Consider the following 18,811-nt stretch of genomic DNA (forward strand, 5'->3'; position numbering starts at 1 on the left):
TCGTGGGCATCGCGTCGGTCGTGGCCGTTATAAGGAGCCGCGACGCGATGCCCACGATTTCCCATAGACAGTAATGTTAAAAGACACGATGGACCCGATTTCCGACACGATTTCCCATAGACAGTAATGTTAAAAGACGCGATGGACCCGATTTCCCATAGACAGCAATGTTAAAATAAAATTACAATGTGAAATTGGCCAATATGTTTTTAAAAAAAATGTTTCATGGCCCCCCACCACCGTTAACGCCACCCCGCTATTGACGCCAACCCGAAGCGTGGCGAGCGCAGCGAGCCCGCGAGGGGCGGCGGTACGTGTCCTCCGACCTTTTCATGCCCTACTATCCACTAGGGCGTGGAGTGAGAATAGAATAGTGTGGCGAGCGCAGCGAGCCACCGAGCCCGAAGCGTGGCGAGCGCAGCGAGCCCCGCGAGGGGACGCGGACACCTTCACAGGTATCCGCGTGCCCTTGCGGGCTTCACAGGTGTCCGCGTCCCCTCGCCACGCTTCGGGCTCGGTGGCTCGCTGCGCTCGCCACACTATTCTATTCTCACTCCACGCCCTAGTGGATAGTAGGGCATGAAAAGGTCGGAGGATGCGTACCGCCGCCCCTCGCGGGCTCGCTGCGCTCGCCACGCTTCGGGTTGGCGTCAATAGGGGGGTGGCGTTAACGGTGGTGGGGGGCCATGAAACATTTTTTTTAAAAACATATTGCCCAATTTCACATTGTAATTTTATTTTAACATTGCTGTCTATGGGAAATCGGGTCCATCGCGTCTTTTAACATTACTGTCTATGGGAAATCGGGTCCATCGTGTCTTTTAACATTACTGTCTATGGGAAATCGTGGGCATCGCGTCGCGGCCCCTTATAACGGCCACGACCGACGCGATGCCCCCGATTTCGTGTCTTTTAACATTACTGTCTATGGGAAATCGGGGGCATCGCGTCGCGGCCCCTTATAACGGCCACGACCGACGCGATGCCCCCGATTTGGAGCTAAATCGTGGGCATCGCGTCGGGTGTCCTTAAGTTAACCAAACTTAAGGACAAAATCGGCAGCCCGGATAACTCACAAGTACCGTTACATGCAATACTATATGGAACCAATGTCTTACATTCACCATGTTAACAAATCATAAGTGTAATGTCAAAGGCAGACTGCATTTATTTTACCTTCTTATTCTATATGAAAATTCCATTGACACAATTTTTTAGTGCTTGGAACATGAGTGGATGAGTCAAAACAAATCCTTCTGCACTAGTACCTGTATAGAGCAGATCTGAACAGTGGGAGCACTGGAGGAGATCGGGGGCCTCGTACTTGAATTCTGTACTTGTGCTTGGGCTCGTGCCAAAGCCTGTTGAGAGACCAGCATGAGTTGTCCATTGCTACTTCTAATAAGAACAGTGCCTGCAGGGAAAAAAGCAAATTAACAAATTAAATTCTTAATTTTTTGCCTATATGTCAAATGGGTCTGTATGTCAGCACAGATAAGAGAGCCAGATCAGTGCTAGAAGCACCACAGCAGAGGGAGACACCACAGACAGGGAAGTGGAACTACACAGGTTTTGAAAGATGCAGGGTGCTAGAATGAACACTGGGGTAAAAGTATGAAGCTTGGAGAAGTGGTATTTATCCCCCATAAAGAATGTTAGGTGGAAGGTGATCATGCAACAGCCAATGAGCTCCAATATGTAAATGAACAGTTAGGAGCTGATTGGCTGGAGATCACCTTGCACATAACGTTCTTTATGGGGATAGATACCACTTCTCCGAGCTTTATACATTTACCCCACAATTCTATCACTACGTTGTTTCTATTAGTGATTGTCTCTCTTCCACATCAATACCACAAACAGCAATGTCCCTACTATTCAGTGTTTTACCTTTCTCCTACAGCTAGCAACTCCCCTATGTTTGCGGTCCCTCGCCACATATGAAGCCCTAACATTTCTGCCTCCCCTTAGCTTAACTTTCATACTTGAAATGTCCATTTGTGCCAGGCAGTGACTGAAGGAAACCATGAAACCATGTACACATGCCAATTTTTGCAATTTTAATGTCTCTCCCCCCCCCCCCCCCCCATTTGAAAATACCTTAATTGAAAGCAAACTAGCAATGACACTTGCATTGCTTTTCTTCTATTGCCAACTTTGCTGTGTCTATTCACAATGGCTCTTCTTCAGTCCCAACAATCAGTTGCAGACTACTTTAAGGTCAGTATTCAATCTAAAAATTGCGGTGTGCAGCGAATCCGGTTTAGGATTCGCTGCACACTCGCTGTGTTCCGGAGGGCTGGCTGCCACTCGCTCTCCCAGTATTCAACGTTGCAGGGGCTCATTGCCCCTCGCTGCGAATCTTAACCCCTGCAGCGGACGATCATCTGCGGCAGGTAGCCGTGGGACGGTGGCAGGCAGGGAGATTGAAGTCTCCCTGCCTGCCCCAGAACGTATGTGGAGGGGAGGAGGGCTCCCCGGGACCCAGGCAGCACAAGCTGCCCCCCCTCCCCCCCAAGCCAGCAGGGGACCGGGTATAGTCACTGCTCCCAATCGTGCATATGTAATGATCGGGTGCAGTGAATATATGAATATCTAATGAGTGGCTCTCGGCTCTGGCCCCCTGCTGGCTGTTATGTGTAAAAAAAAAAAATAATTAAATATATATATTCATGTGCTATAAGCACATGAATAAAAATAGCATGCCCTTTCACAGAAAAAAAATCCTGATTTTTTTACACCAAAATTAAAACAAAAAAACTTTTATTTTAAAAGTTCACATTCCACTTCTCCATGAAAAGATGGAGAATTGCTACACGGAGAGACACGGCGAAAATCACTTAGAAAGACGGCGAAAAGTGCACGTTGAATAGGGTTGTTCGCGAAAAAAGCAGAAATTCGCCATAAAACACGGCGAATTTTCCTCATTGAATACTGCCCTAAGAAAGCAAACACTATTCACAGGCCTGTTTTTAGAAAGGAAATAATGTTTGGCACAGAGACAGCTACACCAGTACACTTCCCCTACCAACACTATAATTTCTGGGTGTCCCGGTCACAATCAGCAGGTGCTCTGCCCCTTAGCTGCACAGCTGGAAGCAGAACGCTCCCTTCTGATCAGACTGCACAGGTCAGCCAATTGTATCATACCATGTCACTGCAGAGGGCCATGAGCAGGGAACAGTGGTTCTTCTCCGCACACAGCTTGGGTTATCCCGAGCAGCACCAGCTTTACCAGACTCTATTAGCTGCTTTGATCCCAAGAGAATCCCCTTATAGTGGTACTACCTGTACACCTCAGATGGTGGTGAGCACAAAGGGGATCATTGTCCTTCCAAAATCTATTATTGTCCAGCCTTATCCTCAACAGCCAATGTCATCTCTCTGAATTTCTCTACCCTACCTTCACACTACACTTTTAACCTACATAAGCATTTAACGTTTAACACAATCAACACATACACAGGTAACACCAAAAAAAAAAAAAAAACAGTACTTCACCCACTTAGTCTCAACCCACAATTATCCTCTATACCCCTTGAACAATGTGTACAGTATATTCTCAATACCCCTGAGCTTTTGGACATGTTGCAATCTGATTTTTTACACTTTACCGTTGCTAATAGGTATAGCTGGGGCTATCTTATTAACTCCAATTGTATTTAAGCAATGGGCTAGATACTATATACAGTGCTACCTAGATGATATTGTCACTGGCAGAAGTGATAGTGAGTTACTAGAGTATTTAGCTAAAGCTTTTCACTACAATAAGTAAATAAATATATGTGAATTTTTCAAAGAATCAATATCGTAATGTGAACATGTAATCAACGAGGAGAGATCGGACAAATCAGAGGTCAAAATCGAGGCTGTGTTGCAAGCAGCTCCCCCGCAATTTTATTTTTTACTTTTTACCATGTCATGCAATACTTCATGTTTTTATAATTAAAAATTTGCTACATTTCCACTCCATTGGCACACATATCCATCAATTTTATTGTTAGCGCAGTGTACCCCCTTGTGTTTTTTCTTGTACCCAGAAGGAGGCTTACTAACCCCAATCCACACTGCAGCTTGACGAAGCACTTCCTATCCATTGCGCCCCCCACACGAGTCGGTAACCAGTTACCCACTACCCTTCCAGCCCCCAGCAATTAGTAACATGGCTCAGATCATACTGTGGGGTAGATCCCGCAAATCTTTTAAAGAGGAAGAGGAAACGTGGAGAATTTGCCCTTAACAACCACTTTCTATCATTTCATAGACTGTGCTACAGCAAATGACAAGTAGGAGCAGATTGCTTACTATAGGCAATTTCTCCACTTCTTGTATGAACGTTTGATACACCTTTTTTTTTACATCCTCCACCCAAGGCTTACTCATTTGCTAGCATTCATTCTTGTGAAACATCTCCATGCAATGGGATCATTGGACAGACAAGCATTAGGTTGGCACCACAAGGTCGACATGGGGAAGGGCGATATGGGGTTTTTCACTTTTATTTGGTCCCGAATTTTGACACAGTCGACATTGACACTGAAATGTAGCTAATGCATCCAATCAGAGCTGCAGAAATCCTGAAAATATGTGAGCATAGGAGCTCACTGCTAAGTACAATACACAGTCCACTACAGCACTGTTATAGGGAGGTAAGGGCAAATTGTTGAATCACTCTTTAGGCCCATACACACTAGAACAGAGGTGGCCGGACTTTTGTAACCTGGGATGTACTTTTGGTACACTTACCATATATACTCGAGTATAAGCCTACTTTTTCAGAACATTTTTTATGCTGAAAAAGCCCCCCTCGGCTTATACTCGAGTGCGGGTCCCACTTGAGTCAATACGTTTTCCCATTTTTTTGTTGTAAAATCAGGTGCCTCGGCTTATATTCGGGTCGACTTATACTCGAGTATATACGGTACTTACTGGTGATCTACTGGTGTCTCTACCTGTACAAAATATGCCCTTCCCAGTGCAATACACCTTATTAATTATGCCACACGGAAGGAGCTCAAATTCACATTGTGAATTTCACATTGTGCCACATGGAATGAGCTCAAATTCACATTGTGCCACATGGAATGAGCTCAAATTGGGTAATTATCCTGCCCAGGGTTCTGGTGTATAGAGAGGGGGGGTGCATTACCCTGAGAGGGGTGCAGATGTAGGATAGACCCATCTTACCATCTGCCTTCCAGAGTGTATCTCTTTGGAATTACTCTGCACTGCTTTCCCCCGGCAGCAGCATGGTGCGGGATGGAATCCCAACACGCTGCACTGTTCTGTAGCAAGTGTGACACACTGCCTTTAGCTCCACCCCAAACCTAACCTGGGCCTGATGTCAGAAGGTCCTTCCAATGAAGGGAAAGTAGCCTTTGTAGAAGCAGTGTGTTCCTCCCGTGGCAGCCCTCCTCCGCCACCTTCCAATACCCTTGCAAGCTCGGTAGTCTGCAGCAGCGGCATCACTGCTTTATGTCGCACTGGGCCTGGAGGAGGAGACTAAAAACTTAAATTTTTTAAAGAGAGTCCCTCCCCTTTAACTGCAGAACACAACAAATATAAAAAAAAGCCTGTGGACAAATTTATACGCAGCGCACTTAAATGTCATCCCTGCCGCTTCCCGCCACCGCTAAACCTCCCTGCTGCCACTGAGCGATCATATAATCCTGACCCACTGCGGCTGAGCCTTGCTACCTGCTGCCACTGTGCGCTACAGGTCCTACCCCACCTGAGTCTGCATGATGATGCCACTGAGGCTCTGAGCAATCCCGCTGGCTCAACCAGTTGCTTCTCACTTGTGACATCACACGTGCCCCCGCGCACTGCATCCCCGCTGAAGTGTCTGTTCTGTCAGAGGCAACAGTAGCTACAGATGGAGCACCTCTCAGCCAGCGCCAGGGCTCACCAGAATTCCCCTGCTGGCGAGATGGCGCTCCATCTGTCTGGGACGTGCGACGGGAGGGGATCGAGCAGCAGGAGCTTTGTTGTAAGGGGACGTGCACACATCTCATGTGCGTTTGCATCCCCTTCTGGCGGTTGATGATCCGACCACCAGAAACCCGCTGGATGGAGACCACTCCATCTGTATGTGCCTTGAACTCGATCTACCCGCGGGAGCTCCGTGATCGACAGGTAGATCGCGATTGAACTTTTGGCCAGCCCTGCACTAGAAGATAAGAAAGAAAATTCCCCTTGAGCAGACCATGAAAGATATTGTGCATACACACTGAAAGATTTTCACTTCAGTGACTTTACATTTAAATAATGAGCTGGTGTGAAATCCTGAAATTGAAATAAAGGGCTGGTATTACAGTATAAGGTGGGCCTGAGTACTGCAGGGTATAATCAAGCCATACATGTATACTATATTTTTAAACGCTGATGTACATGGAAGCTATACTTTGGCGGCAGCGTGTAAAATACAACGTACATGTATTTTACACGCTGCTGCCAAATGGAAAAAGGAAAGAACTGCTCATTGTAGTGTATGATGCTATAAATGTCATGTTTGTAAATAGATTTTGTAACGGTTTCTACTTCAGAGGATACAATAAAACCCCTTTCACATTGCACTTTTAAAACGGTATATTGCCGTTTTTTTGCCATTTTAAAACGTTTAAGCCTGCAATGTGAAAGTGCCAGAGTTGATTTACCGGTTAAAGTTAACCGGTATTTCAACACGGTTAAAAAGCAGAGTCCTACACGTTTTAACGCCGTTTTTTTGGCAGTTTGAACTGCTCTATTTCTATGGCTTGAAACGTGTCCCTTGGGGGTTAAACGGGTTGAATGTTTGAATGGTATTAAATGATTTTTAAAAAGGTTTTCACCTGCAATGTGAAAGGTCTCAAGGCTCAGACCCGTTTTAAAGTCCCATTTAAGAATACCGTGTCATTACCCATTTCTGCAATGTGAAAGCAGTATAACAGCACTGTGTCCTTTTGAACTGCCATTGTGGCTGTGATCACTACAAAAATAGTTAAAGCACAGTCATAATTAGAAAGTATTTGCAGATTTTGGGGGGCATTTATAATTGGATGTAATTTTATTGCAGAAGTACACAACATTTGTGCTATGTTCACGAGCACAGAATTTTGTATTCATACATAACCCTGACTTGTGCCTAGAGATGCAGCATTGAAAGCAGCACAGTAAGGATTGTTGGGAAATATCTTAAGCTGTGTACACACAAGTGGCATGCGGTGGGGTGAGGCAGGTGAGGCACAGCCTTTAATGTCATACTAACGTATACGCCGGTATTTTGAGTTTATAAAGTATGTCAAAAATACAAAGAATCTACAAAAGAAATCTTAAATGTATTATTCTAATAATTTTTATAGTCAAAACTCTGGAGTAAAAAGTCTATAGCAGGTGAGGCAGTGCCTCACCTGGTTACCTTTTCTGCAGCTCTCTTATCAAAACTCAGCGAATCTCCAGCAGTATATACTGCTGCACATGTGTATATGTCGGCATGTATCCCATGGCTCATATATTGTGTGCAAATCTCACTCTGGTAATTGCCAGGGACACCTCATCCATTTACCTCACCACACGTCCCTGCTAGTAGTGTTCATTCTAGCACCCGCTACCTTTAAAAACCCATGCAGTTCCTCTTCCCTGCCTGGGGTGTCGCTGTCTACTGTTGTGTTTCTAGCACAGGTCTGGTTTGCATATCAGTGCTGATATACAGACCACACTGTGCTAGAAGCACCACAGCAGATAGCGATACCCCAGGCAGGGAAGAGGAACTGCATGGGTTTTCAAAGATAGCGGGTGCTAGAATGAACACTACTGGTACACACAGTGCAATATCGCTGGCAATATGGTCACTGAGGGACTATATTGCCAGCGATTTGTTTGTGCTGCCGTGATAAATCGCTGTTTCCCTCTGCAGCTCCCCTGGCAGAGTCTTCTGTTCATCAGTGACCATCTGTGGCCGCTGATGAACAGGAGACACTGAGCAATATATTGCACCGTGTCTACACAGCTTTAGTTTGATTGACAGACTATTGACCTAAAGTCAATACCATTTCAATACTGGTAAACATTCTTATTAACCCTTTGCGTGCCAAGTGAATTTGTCAAAATAGGTGTGAAATGTGACAAGAACACATTTTTATTCATCATAATGACCTGTAATGTTTACCTTACATAGGAAATATCTTTTGTAATATGTGAGTGACGCTGGCATTTTTATCAGATATGTCAAAAGTAGAGATGTGCGGCGGCCACTTTTTCGGGTTTTGGTTTTGGATCTGGATCTCCCTTCGTGTTTTGGATCTGGATTGGTTTTGGCAAAACCACCCTTGCGGGTTTTGGTTTTGCTTTTGGATCTGGATTTATTTGGAAAAATGCTAAAAATTGCTAAAATAATAGTTTTCGGGCCTGTTTTTGCCCCTAAAGTGTTATTAAGCTCAATAACATTAGTTTCCACTCATTTCTAGACAATATTGATCACTTCACAGCTCACAAAATCGTTTTCATATACTGTAGTAGGGCCATAAGGTTATCCCGAGGTAGCTGGATGACTAAGCTAGGCGACAGCAGTGGGCATCACATACATGTGGACCTTACACTTCCAACCTGGCACATGTTGGAAGCAGAGCAGCACTACAGGGGCAGACTGGGTGGCAGTTTAATAACCCCCCCCCCCCCCCTTCTAGCTGCGCTCCTCTGTTAGAACCTCCACACCATTAGCAAGAGACCATTTGATCAGTTTAATATCTAACAAGACCCCTATCTGGCGTGAGGTCACGTGGTTTGTGAAGTTACCTCCTTATCAAACTTGATAAGACAGGCTAGGCGTGCGTTCCATTTCCTCCCTCACCACATTACATGTGTTCCTCCCGAAGCCACGCACTTGGTCTAGAGCTGTTGGGACTACTTCTTCCCAAACATTTATCAATCCATCCATAATGGGTGGAGGGGGGTGGGGTAATTGGTGGCAGGGGTGGGGTAATTGGTGGCCTCCACCTCTCTAGGACCCCAGGTTAGGAGATCCCTATATAGTCTACCCTTATAGACCGCTATCTATGTAGTAGGGTCAATTAGTCTGCGACATCTGTCACCCAATTCACCGCTAAGGTTAATTTGTTTGCGCTGGCTGGCTAGGTGTGTTTTCCCTTACCTCCCTCACCACTTCACCAAATCACGTGTGTTCCTCCCGAAGCCACGCACTCGGTCTAGGAATGAATAAGACCATGGATGTCCATAAGAACATATTTTCATCCATAATGGATGATGTGGAGAGCGAATCACCCATCTCCCCACCATTCATCCATCAAAGATTAAAAAATTTATGACGCTACAAAGAGCCAACAAATGACGCAGAAAGAAGTGCAAGAAAAAGATTTGCTGGGGCCCTGCCACCCAGCCATCCATCCATCCATCCGGGACATCCTATCCAAAAAGTATGATAGGAAGGGATAAGACCATGGATGTCCATGAGGACATATTTTCATCCGTAATGGATCATGTGGAGAGCGAATCACCCATCTCCCCACCATTCATCCATCAAAGATTAAAAAATTTATGACGCTACAAAGAGCCAACAAATGACGCAGAAAGAGGTGCAAGAAAAAGATTTGCTGGGGCCCTGCCACCCAGCCATCCATCCATCCGGGACATCCTATCCAAAAAGTACGATAGGAAGGGATAAGACCATGGATGTCCATGAGGACATATTTTCATCCGTAATGGATGATGTGGAGAGCGAATCACCCATCTCCCCACCATTCATCCATCAAAGATTAAAAAATTTATGACGCTACAAAGAGCAAACAAATGACGCAGAAAGAGGTGCAAGAAAAAGATTTGCTGGGGCCCTGCCACCCAGCCATCCATCCGGGACAACCTATCCAAAAAGTACGATAGGAAGGGATAAGACCATGGATGTCCATGAGGACATATTTTCATCCATAATGGATGATGTGGAGAGCGAATCACCCATCTCCCCACCATTCATCCATCAAAGATTAAAAAATGTATGACGCTACAAAGAGCCAACAAAATGACGCAGAAAGAGGTGCAAGAAAAAGATTTGCTGGGGCCCTGCCACCCAGCCATCCATCCGGGACATCCTATCCAAAAAGTACGATAGGAAGGGATAAGACCATGGATGTCCATGAGGACATATTTTCATCCATAATGGATGATGTGGAGAGCGAATCACCCATCTCCCCACCATTCATCCATCAAAGATTAAAAAATTTATGATGCTACAAAGAGCCAACAAAACGACGCAGAAAGAGGTGCAAGATGACATTGTCCTTGGGCCCTCCCTCCCACCCACCCTTATGTAGTATACAGGACATGCACAGTTTAACAAACCAATCATTTCAGCGACAGGGACTTCAGCGGCAGGGACTGTCAACTGTGGCTGAAATGATTGGTTTGTTTGGGCCCCCACGAAAAATAAATGGCAATGGCCATTGCACAAACTGGCTTTACAAGATGTCATCCTCAGCATCAGATTCCTCAGCCTCATCCTCTTCTTCACACACAATTAATTCGTCGTCGCTGGAATCAATTAATACAGGAGGACTGTGTGTATTAGGAGGACGTAAGTGCTGGTGAAGGAGGTCAAGTTTGTGGAATTTGAAATTCATTTTTATGAACATCATCTTCTCTACGTTTTGTGGAAGTAACCTCCTACGCCGATCGCTTACAAGGTTCCCAGCTGCGCTGAAGACTCTCTCAGAATATACACTGGAGGGTGGACAACTTAAGTAAAGCAAAGCCAGTTTGTGCAAAGGACGCCACATTGTCCATTCCATTATTGGCAAGAAAAGAAGGCAATCTGACATACCTATATTGATGCTATCGGCAAAGTAGTAGTAGCCGGACCAGATGTCAAATATATTTCCGGACTGAATAGCAGTGGGTCCCCTAGGAAAATTTAGCTTTTTCCTCGCAACCCCAGTGGTAGAAATTGAAGGAGAAGTTGTGTGCCTGCCACTTTCCGCTTCAGCTGACAAATTTTGGAGCAAGAGGTCTTTGCACCTCTGCAGATTTGTTCCCATTGGTAACAAAGACACAATGTAAGACTTAAACCTAGGATCCAGTATTGTCGCCAAAATATAATGATCTAATTGTAAGAGATCGACGACCCTTGGATCCTTGCTAAGTGAACTAATAGCGTGATCCACTAGTCCTACATATTTTGCAGATTCACTGTGCTTCAACTTCTCCTTCAATTTCGCCAACTGGTTTTGCAAAAGGCCTATCAAGGGAATGACCTGGCTCAAGCTGGCAGTGTCAGAACTAACTTTGCGTGTAGCAGCCTCAAAGGGCTGCAGGATCTTGCACACCACGGAAATTATTCTCCACTGAGCTTGACTCAGGTGCATTCCCGTTCCTCTCCCTATGTCATAGGTCTAGGTGTAGGTTTGGATGGCCTTTTGCTGCTCCTCCATCTGCTGAAGCATATAGAGGGTGGAATTCCACCTCGTGACCACCTCTTGCTTCAGCTGATGGCAGGGCAAATTTAGCTTTTCTTGCAAGTCTTGCAATCTCCTGCACGCACTTGCAGAATGGCGAAAATGTCCACAAATTTTCCGAACAACGGACAACATCTCTTGAACACCCCTGTCCTTTTTCAAGAAATGGTGCACCACCAAATTTACTGTGTGAGCAAAACATGGGACATGTTGGAATTCGCCCACATGTAATGCACTCACAATATTGGTGGCATTGTCGGATACCACAAATCCCGAGGAGAGTCCAAGTGGGGTAAGCCATTGCGCAATGACTTCCCGTAGTTTTTCTAGGAGGTTTTCCGCTGTGTGCCTTTTACTGAAACCGGTGATACATAGTGTAGCCTGCCTCTGAATAGCAATGGGAGATGATGTTGCTGGTGCTGCTGCTGAAGTCAATACATCCACCCAGTGAGCAGTCACAGACATGTAGTCTTTTGTTTGCCCTGTTCCGCTTGTCTACATATCCGTGGTTAAGTGGACTGTGGGTTTTAAGGACAGTAACAACGCTTTTTTTAATGTCCGTGTACAGTCTGGGTATTGCCTTCCTGGAGAAGTGGAACCTAGATGGAATTTGGTAACGGGGACACAGGATCTCTAGCAACTGGGTAAAACCCACAGAATTAATTGCGGATACTGGACGCACGTCTATTACCAACATAGTTGTTATGGCGTCAGTAATACGCTGTGCAACGGGGTGACTTCTGGCATACTTCATCCCCCTTTCAAAGGATTGACTTACAGTCAGTTGCTTGGCTAAGTGATCAGGACTAGCATTCCTGGTCCCCTTCCTTGAAGCAGCAGCAGCAGCACCAGCAGCAGCAGAAGCAACAGGTGTACCTGATAAGGATGCTTCTGAGGAATCCAGGATAGGAGAGGATTCAGTCAGGATCATGACATTGGGTGCAGGACTACTTCCCAATCCAATAATCTCTGAGGATGGGGATGATGCAGTTGTTTGAGGAGATTGCAGGACCTTGGATTTAACAGATAAAGGGGAGCAGGACAGTGATGCTGGGCGGGCTGCTACATGTTTGTTCACAGTTTCTTTTGACAAAAACTTCTGATGGATGCGCTGCAAATGACGTAACAGTGAGGAGGTCCCAAGGTGCTGCACGTCCTTACCTCTACTTACAATAGCTTTGCAAACGCTACACACGGCTTGACAGTTGTTGTCCGGATTTGGGTAGAAATAATTCCATACATACGAGGTGGATTTTTTGGTCTTTTGCCCTGGCATGACAATGGGCTTTTCCACACCCCGGACAACAACTGTCTCCGTCGGTGCATTACAACAAACAACATCATCGTCATCATCCGCATCCCTCTGTGTGCTAGCTTCACCAACAGAATCCACATCCAATTCCTCAGAAGCATCCTCAATAACCAGGTCAAAATCTTGACTGGGGATGCTCTTGCACACACTTGCAGAGGGCATGCAAATGGTGGAATGAACCTCCTCTTCAAAAACAGTATTTGAAAGGTCCGGCTCACATATGGCATCCGCAGACACACTTAGACTCTCCTCTGGGATTTGCGACATTTGTGAACTCGCCTTTGTCTTAAAAACTTTCATTCTTTTTTTTGTAGTAGCAGAAGGGCTACCATCATTCTTCTGAGACGCTATACCATCAGTCAGAAACAAAGGCCAAGGCCGTAGCCTTTCCTTCCCACTGCATGTGGTGAACGGCATATTAGCAATTTTATTTTTCTCCGCACGTGACTTAATTTTTTTTTATGGACCATTGTAAAATGAGATTTCTGCTTTGCTTTTACATGGCCTCTAGGCCATTGACCATCGGCCTTGCCATCATTAATCTGACTGGTGGTAGCAGCTTCAGAAGTTCTATCAGGTTGCTGATCTCCCACTATTTCCTCCTCCATCATCCTCCAAAAATTTTTTTTTTTTAATACTTTTATTTATTTTTCTGATTTTTTACAATGGCCATAGCCTGTGACACTGGACACTGCCCCTGGACACAGGCCGTTACACTGGATATATGTCGTCACACTGGACACAGGATATATGTCGTCACACTGGACACAGGATATATGTCGTCACACTGGACAATGGATATATGTCACGCTGGACACAGGATATATGTCGTCACACTGGAAACAGGATATAGGTCGTCACAATGGACACAGGATATATGTCACGCTGGATACAGGATATATGTCACGCTGGACACAGGATATATGTCTTCACACTGGACACAGGATATATGTCGTCACACTGGACACAGGATATATGTCGTCACACTGGACACAGGATATATGTCGTGACACTGGACACAGGATATATGTCGTCACACTGGACACAGGATATATGTCGTCACACTGGACACAGGATATATGTCGTCACACTGGACACAGGATATATGTCGTCACACTGGACACAGGATATATGTCGTCAGACTGGACACAGGATATATGTCGTCAGACTGGACACAGGATATATGTCGTCACGCTGGACACAGGATATATGTCGTCACGCTGGACACAGGATATATGTCGTCACACTGGACACAGGATATATGTCGTCACACTGGACACAGGATATTTGTCGTCAGACTGGACACAGGATATATGTCGTCAGACTGGACACAGGATATATGTCGTCACGCTGGACACAGGATATATGTCGTCACGCTGGACACAGGATATATGTCGTCACGCTGGACACAGGATATATGTCGTCACGCTGGACACAGGATATATGTCGTCACGCTGGACACAGTATATATGTCGTCACACTGGACACAGGATATATGTCGTCACACTGGACACAGGATATATGTCGTCACGCTGGACACAGGATATATGTCGTCACACTGGACAATGGATATATGTCACGCTGGACACAGGATACATGTCGTCACACTGGACACAGGATATATGTCGTCACACTGGACACAGGATATATGTCGTCACACTGGACACAGGATATATGTCGTCACACTGGACACAGGATATATGTCTTCACACTGGACACAGGATATATGTCGTCACGCTGGACACAGGATATATGTCGTCACGCTGGACACAGGATATATGTCGTCACACTGGACAATGGATATATGTCACGCTGGACACAGGATACATGTCGTCACACTGGACACAGGATATATGTCGTCACACTGGACACAGGATATATGTAGTCACACTGGACACAGGATATATGTCGTCACACTGGACACAGGATATATGTCGTCACACTGGACACAGGATATATGTCTTCACGCTGGACACAGGATATATGTCGTCACGCTGGACACAGGATATATGTCGTCACGCTGGACACAGGATATATGTCGTCACACTGGACAATGGATATATGTCACGCTGGACACAGGATACATGTCGTCACACTGGACACAGGATATATGTCGTCACACTGGACACAGGATATATGTCGTCACACTGGACACAGGATATATGTCGTCACACTGGACACAGGATATATGTCTTCACACTGGACACAGGATATATGTCGTCACACTGGACACAGGATATATGTCGTCAGACTGGACACAGGATATATGTCGTCAGACTGGACACAGGATATATGTCGTCACACTGGACAATGGATATATGTCACGCTGGACACAGGATATATGTCGTCACGCTGGACACAGGATATATGTCGTCACGCTGGACACAGGATATATGTCGTCACGCTGGACACAGGATATATGTCGTCACGCTGGACACAGGATATATGTCGTCACGCTGGACACAGGATATATGTCGTCAAACTGGACACAGGATATATGTCGTCGTCACACTGGACACAGGATATATGTCGTCACACTGGACACAGGATATATGTCGTCACACTGGACACATGATATATGTCGTCACACTGGACACAGGATATATGTCGTCACACTGGACACAGGATAAATGTCGTCACACTGGACAATGGATATATGTCACGCTGGACACAGGATATATGTCGTCACACTGGACACAGGATATATGTCGTCACACTGGACACAGGATATATGTCGTCACACTGGACAATGGATATATGTCACACTGGACACAGGATATATGTTGTGACTTGTGACACTGGACACAGGATATATTGTCGCCACACTGGCCACTGGATATATGTCGTCACACTGGACACAGGATATATGTCGTCACACTGGACACAGGATATATGTCGTCACACTGGACACAGGATATATGTCGTCACACTGGACACAGGATATATGTCGTCACACTGGACACTGGATATATGTCGCCACACTGGACACTGGATATATGTCGTCACACTGGACACTGGATATATGTCGTCACACTGGACACTGGATATATGTCGTCACACTGGACACAGGATATATGTCGTCACACTGGACACAGGATATATGTCACGCTGGACACAGGATATATGTCGTCACGCTGGACACAGTATATATGTCGTCACACTGGACACAGGATATATGTCGTCACGCTGGACACAGGATATATGTCGTCACGCTGGATTCAGGATATATGTCGTCACACTGGACAATGGATATATGTCACGCTGGACACAGGATACATGTCGTCACACTGGACACAGGATATATGTCGTCACACTGGACACAGGATATATGTCGTCACACTGGACACAGGATATATGTCGTCACACTGGACACAGGATATATGTCGTCACACTGGACACAGGATATATGTCGTCACACTGGACACAGGATATATGTCGTCACACTGGACACAGGATATATGTCGTCACACTGGACACAGGATATATGTCGTCACACTGGACACAGGATATATGTCGTCACACTGGACACAGGATATATGTCTTCACACTGGACACAGGATATATGTCGTCACACTGGACACAGGATATATGTCGTCAGACTGGACACAGGATATATGTCACGCTGGACACAGGATATATGTCGTCACGCTGGACACAGGATATATGTCGTCACGCTGGACACAGGATATATGTCGTCACGCTGGACACAGGATATATGTCGTCACGCTGGACACAGGATATATGTCGTCAAACTGGACACAGGATATATGTCGTCACGCTGGACACAGGATATATGTCGTCACACTGGACACAGGATATATGTCGTCACACTGGACACATGATATATGTCGTCACACTGGACACAGGATATATGTCGTCACACTGGACACAGGATAAATGTCGTCACACTGGACAATGGATATATGTCACGCTGGACACAGGATATATGTCGTCACACTGGACACAGGATATATGTCGTCACACTGGACACAGGATATATGTCGTCACACTGGACAATGGATATATGTCACACTGGACACAGGATATATGTTGTGACTTGTGACACTGGACACAGGATATATTGTCGCCACACTGGCCATGGATATATGTCGTCACACTGGACACAGGATATATGTCGTCACACTGGACACAGGATATATGTCGTCACACTGGACACTGGATATATGTCGCCACACTGGACACAGGATAAATGTCGTCACACTGGACAATGGATATATGTCACGCTGGACACAGGATATATGTCGTCACACTGGACACAGGATATATGTCGTCACACTGGACACAGGATATATGTCGTCACACTGGACAATGGATATATGTCACACTGGACACAGGATATATGTTGTGACTTGTGACACTGGACACAGGATATATTGTCGCCACACTGGCCATGGATATATGTCGTCACACTGGACACAGGATATATGTCGTCACACTGGACACAGGATATATGTCGTCACACTGGACACTGGATATATGTCGCCACACTGGACACAGGATATATGTCGTCACACTGGACACTGGATATATGTCGTCACACTGGACACTGGATATATGTCGTCACACTGGACAATGGATATATGTCACGCTGGACACAGGATATATGTCGTCACACTGGACATAGGATATATGCCGTCACACTGGACAATGGATATATGTCACGTTGGACACAGGATATATGTCATCACACTGGACACAGGATATATGTCGTCACACTGGACAATGGATATATGTCATGCTGGACACAGGATATATGTCGTCACACTGGACACAGGATATATGTCGTCACACTGGACACAGGATATATGTCGTCACACTGGACACAGGATATATGTCGTCACACTGGACACAGGATATATGTCGTCACACTGGACACAGGATATATGTCGTCACACTGGGCACAGGATATATGTAGTCACACTGGACACAGGATATATGTCGTCACACTGGACACAGGATATATGTCGTCACACTGGACACAGGATATATGTCATCACACTGGACACAGGATATATGTCGTCACACTGGACACAGGATATATGTCGTCACACTGGACACAGGATATATGTCGTCACACTGGACACAGGATATATGTCGTCACACTGGACACAGGATATATGTCGTCACACTGGATACAGGATATATGTCGCCACACTGGACACAGGATATATGTCATCACACTGGACAATGTATATATGTCACGCTGGACACAGGATATATGCCGGCACACATTACATGTCACACTGGACACAGGATATATGTTGTGACTTGTGACACTGGACTCAGGATATATTGTCGTCACACTGGCCACTGGATATATGTCGTCACACTGGACACAGGATATATGTCGTCACACTGGACACAGGATATATGTCGTCACACTGGACACAGGATATATGTTGTCACACTGGACACAGGATATATGTCGTCACACTGGACACAGGATATATGTCGTCACACTGGACACAGGATATATGTCGTCACACTGGACACAGGATATATGTCGTCACACTGGACACAGGATATATGTCGTCACACTGGACACGCTGCCGTTCTGTGCCCCGGCCGTAATGATAAAAAAAACCACATAAACGGCGGCACCGACATGCGGTGCAAGCTGCAGCACAGCGGACCCCATGAAGCACCATGGATTGTTCTGCCCCTGCCTCTGCTGCTGGCAGGGGCAGGGAGGCGCTGACTCTACTGAAGGGCGGGGGCGGTCGTGTAGTGAGGGAATGCTAGCCGGGCGCGCAGGTGGGTGGTTGGCTGCTGTCTGATATTGGACAGCTCTCACTTACTCTCCGCCAGGTCCCCCCTGCCTGCCTTCTGGAAACCGCTGCAACCGCACAATTTTTTTTTAAATAGTGCCAAGAGAAAAGTGGCGGCAGCACGCGAGAATCGCTGTTATGCTTCATGTAAATTATAAATAAGGGGCGCCCTCCAGCGGCCAGCGCCCTAGGCAGCTGCCTAAAGTTGCCTAGTGGTAGCGCCGGCCCTGAGAATACACATTTTAGTAAATTCCCCCCTATCACTTTTACCA

At 45.9% G+C, this 18,811-nt stretch overlaps 1 protein-coding gene across 1 annotated transcript in view; it reads right to left on the bottom strand.

Moving 5' to 3' along the window:
* The window catches only part of TAF4B (TATA-box binding protein associated factor 4b), a 354,229-nt gene that overhangs the window by 73,134 nt on the left and 262,284 nt on the right, over positions 1-18,811 (bottom strand). The window contains exon 2 of the mRNA XM_083187480.1: positions 1,269-1,414. Coding sequence (XP_083043606.1) covers positions 1,269-1,414 — 146 coding nt within the window. The remainder of the gene's footprint in view (positions 1-1,268; positions 1,415-18,811) is intronic.

This window comes from Crinia signifera, chromosome 5 (genome assembly GCF_055691185.1).
Source record: "Crinia signifera chromosome 5, ASM5569118v1, whole genome shotgun sequence".
Taxonomy (NCBI): Eukaryota; Metazoa; Chordata; class Amphibia; order Anura; family Myobatrachidae; genus Crinia; species Crinia signifera.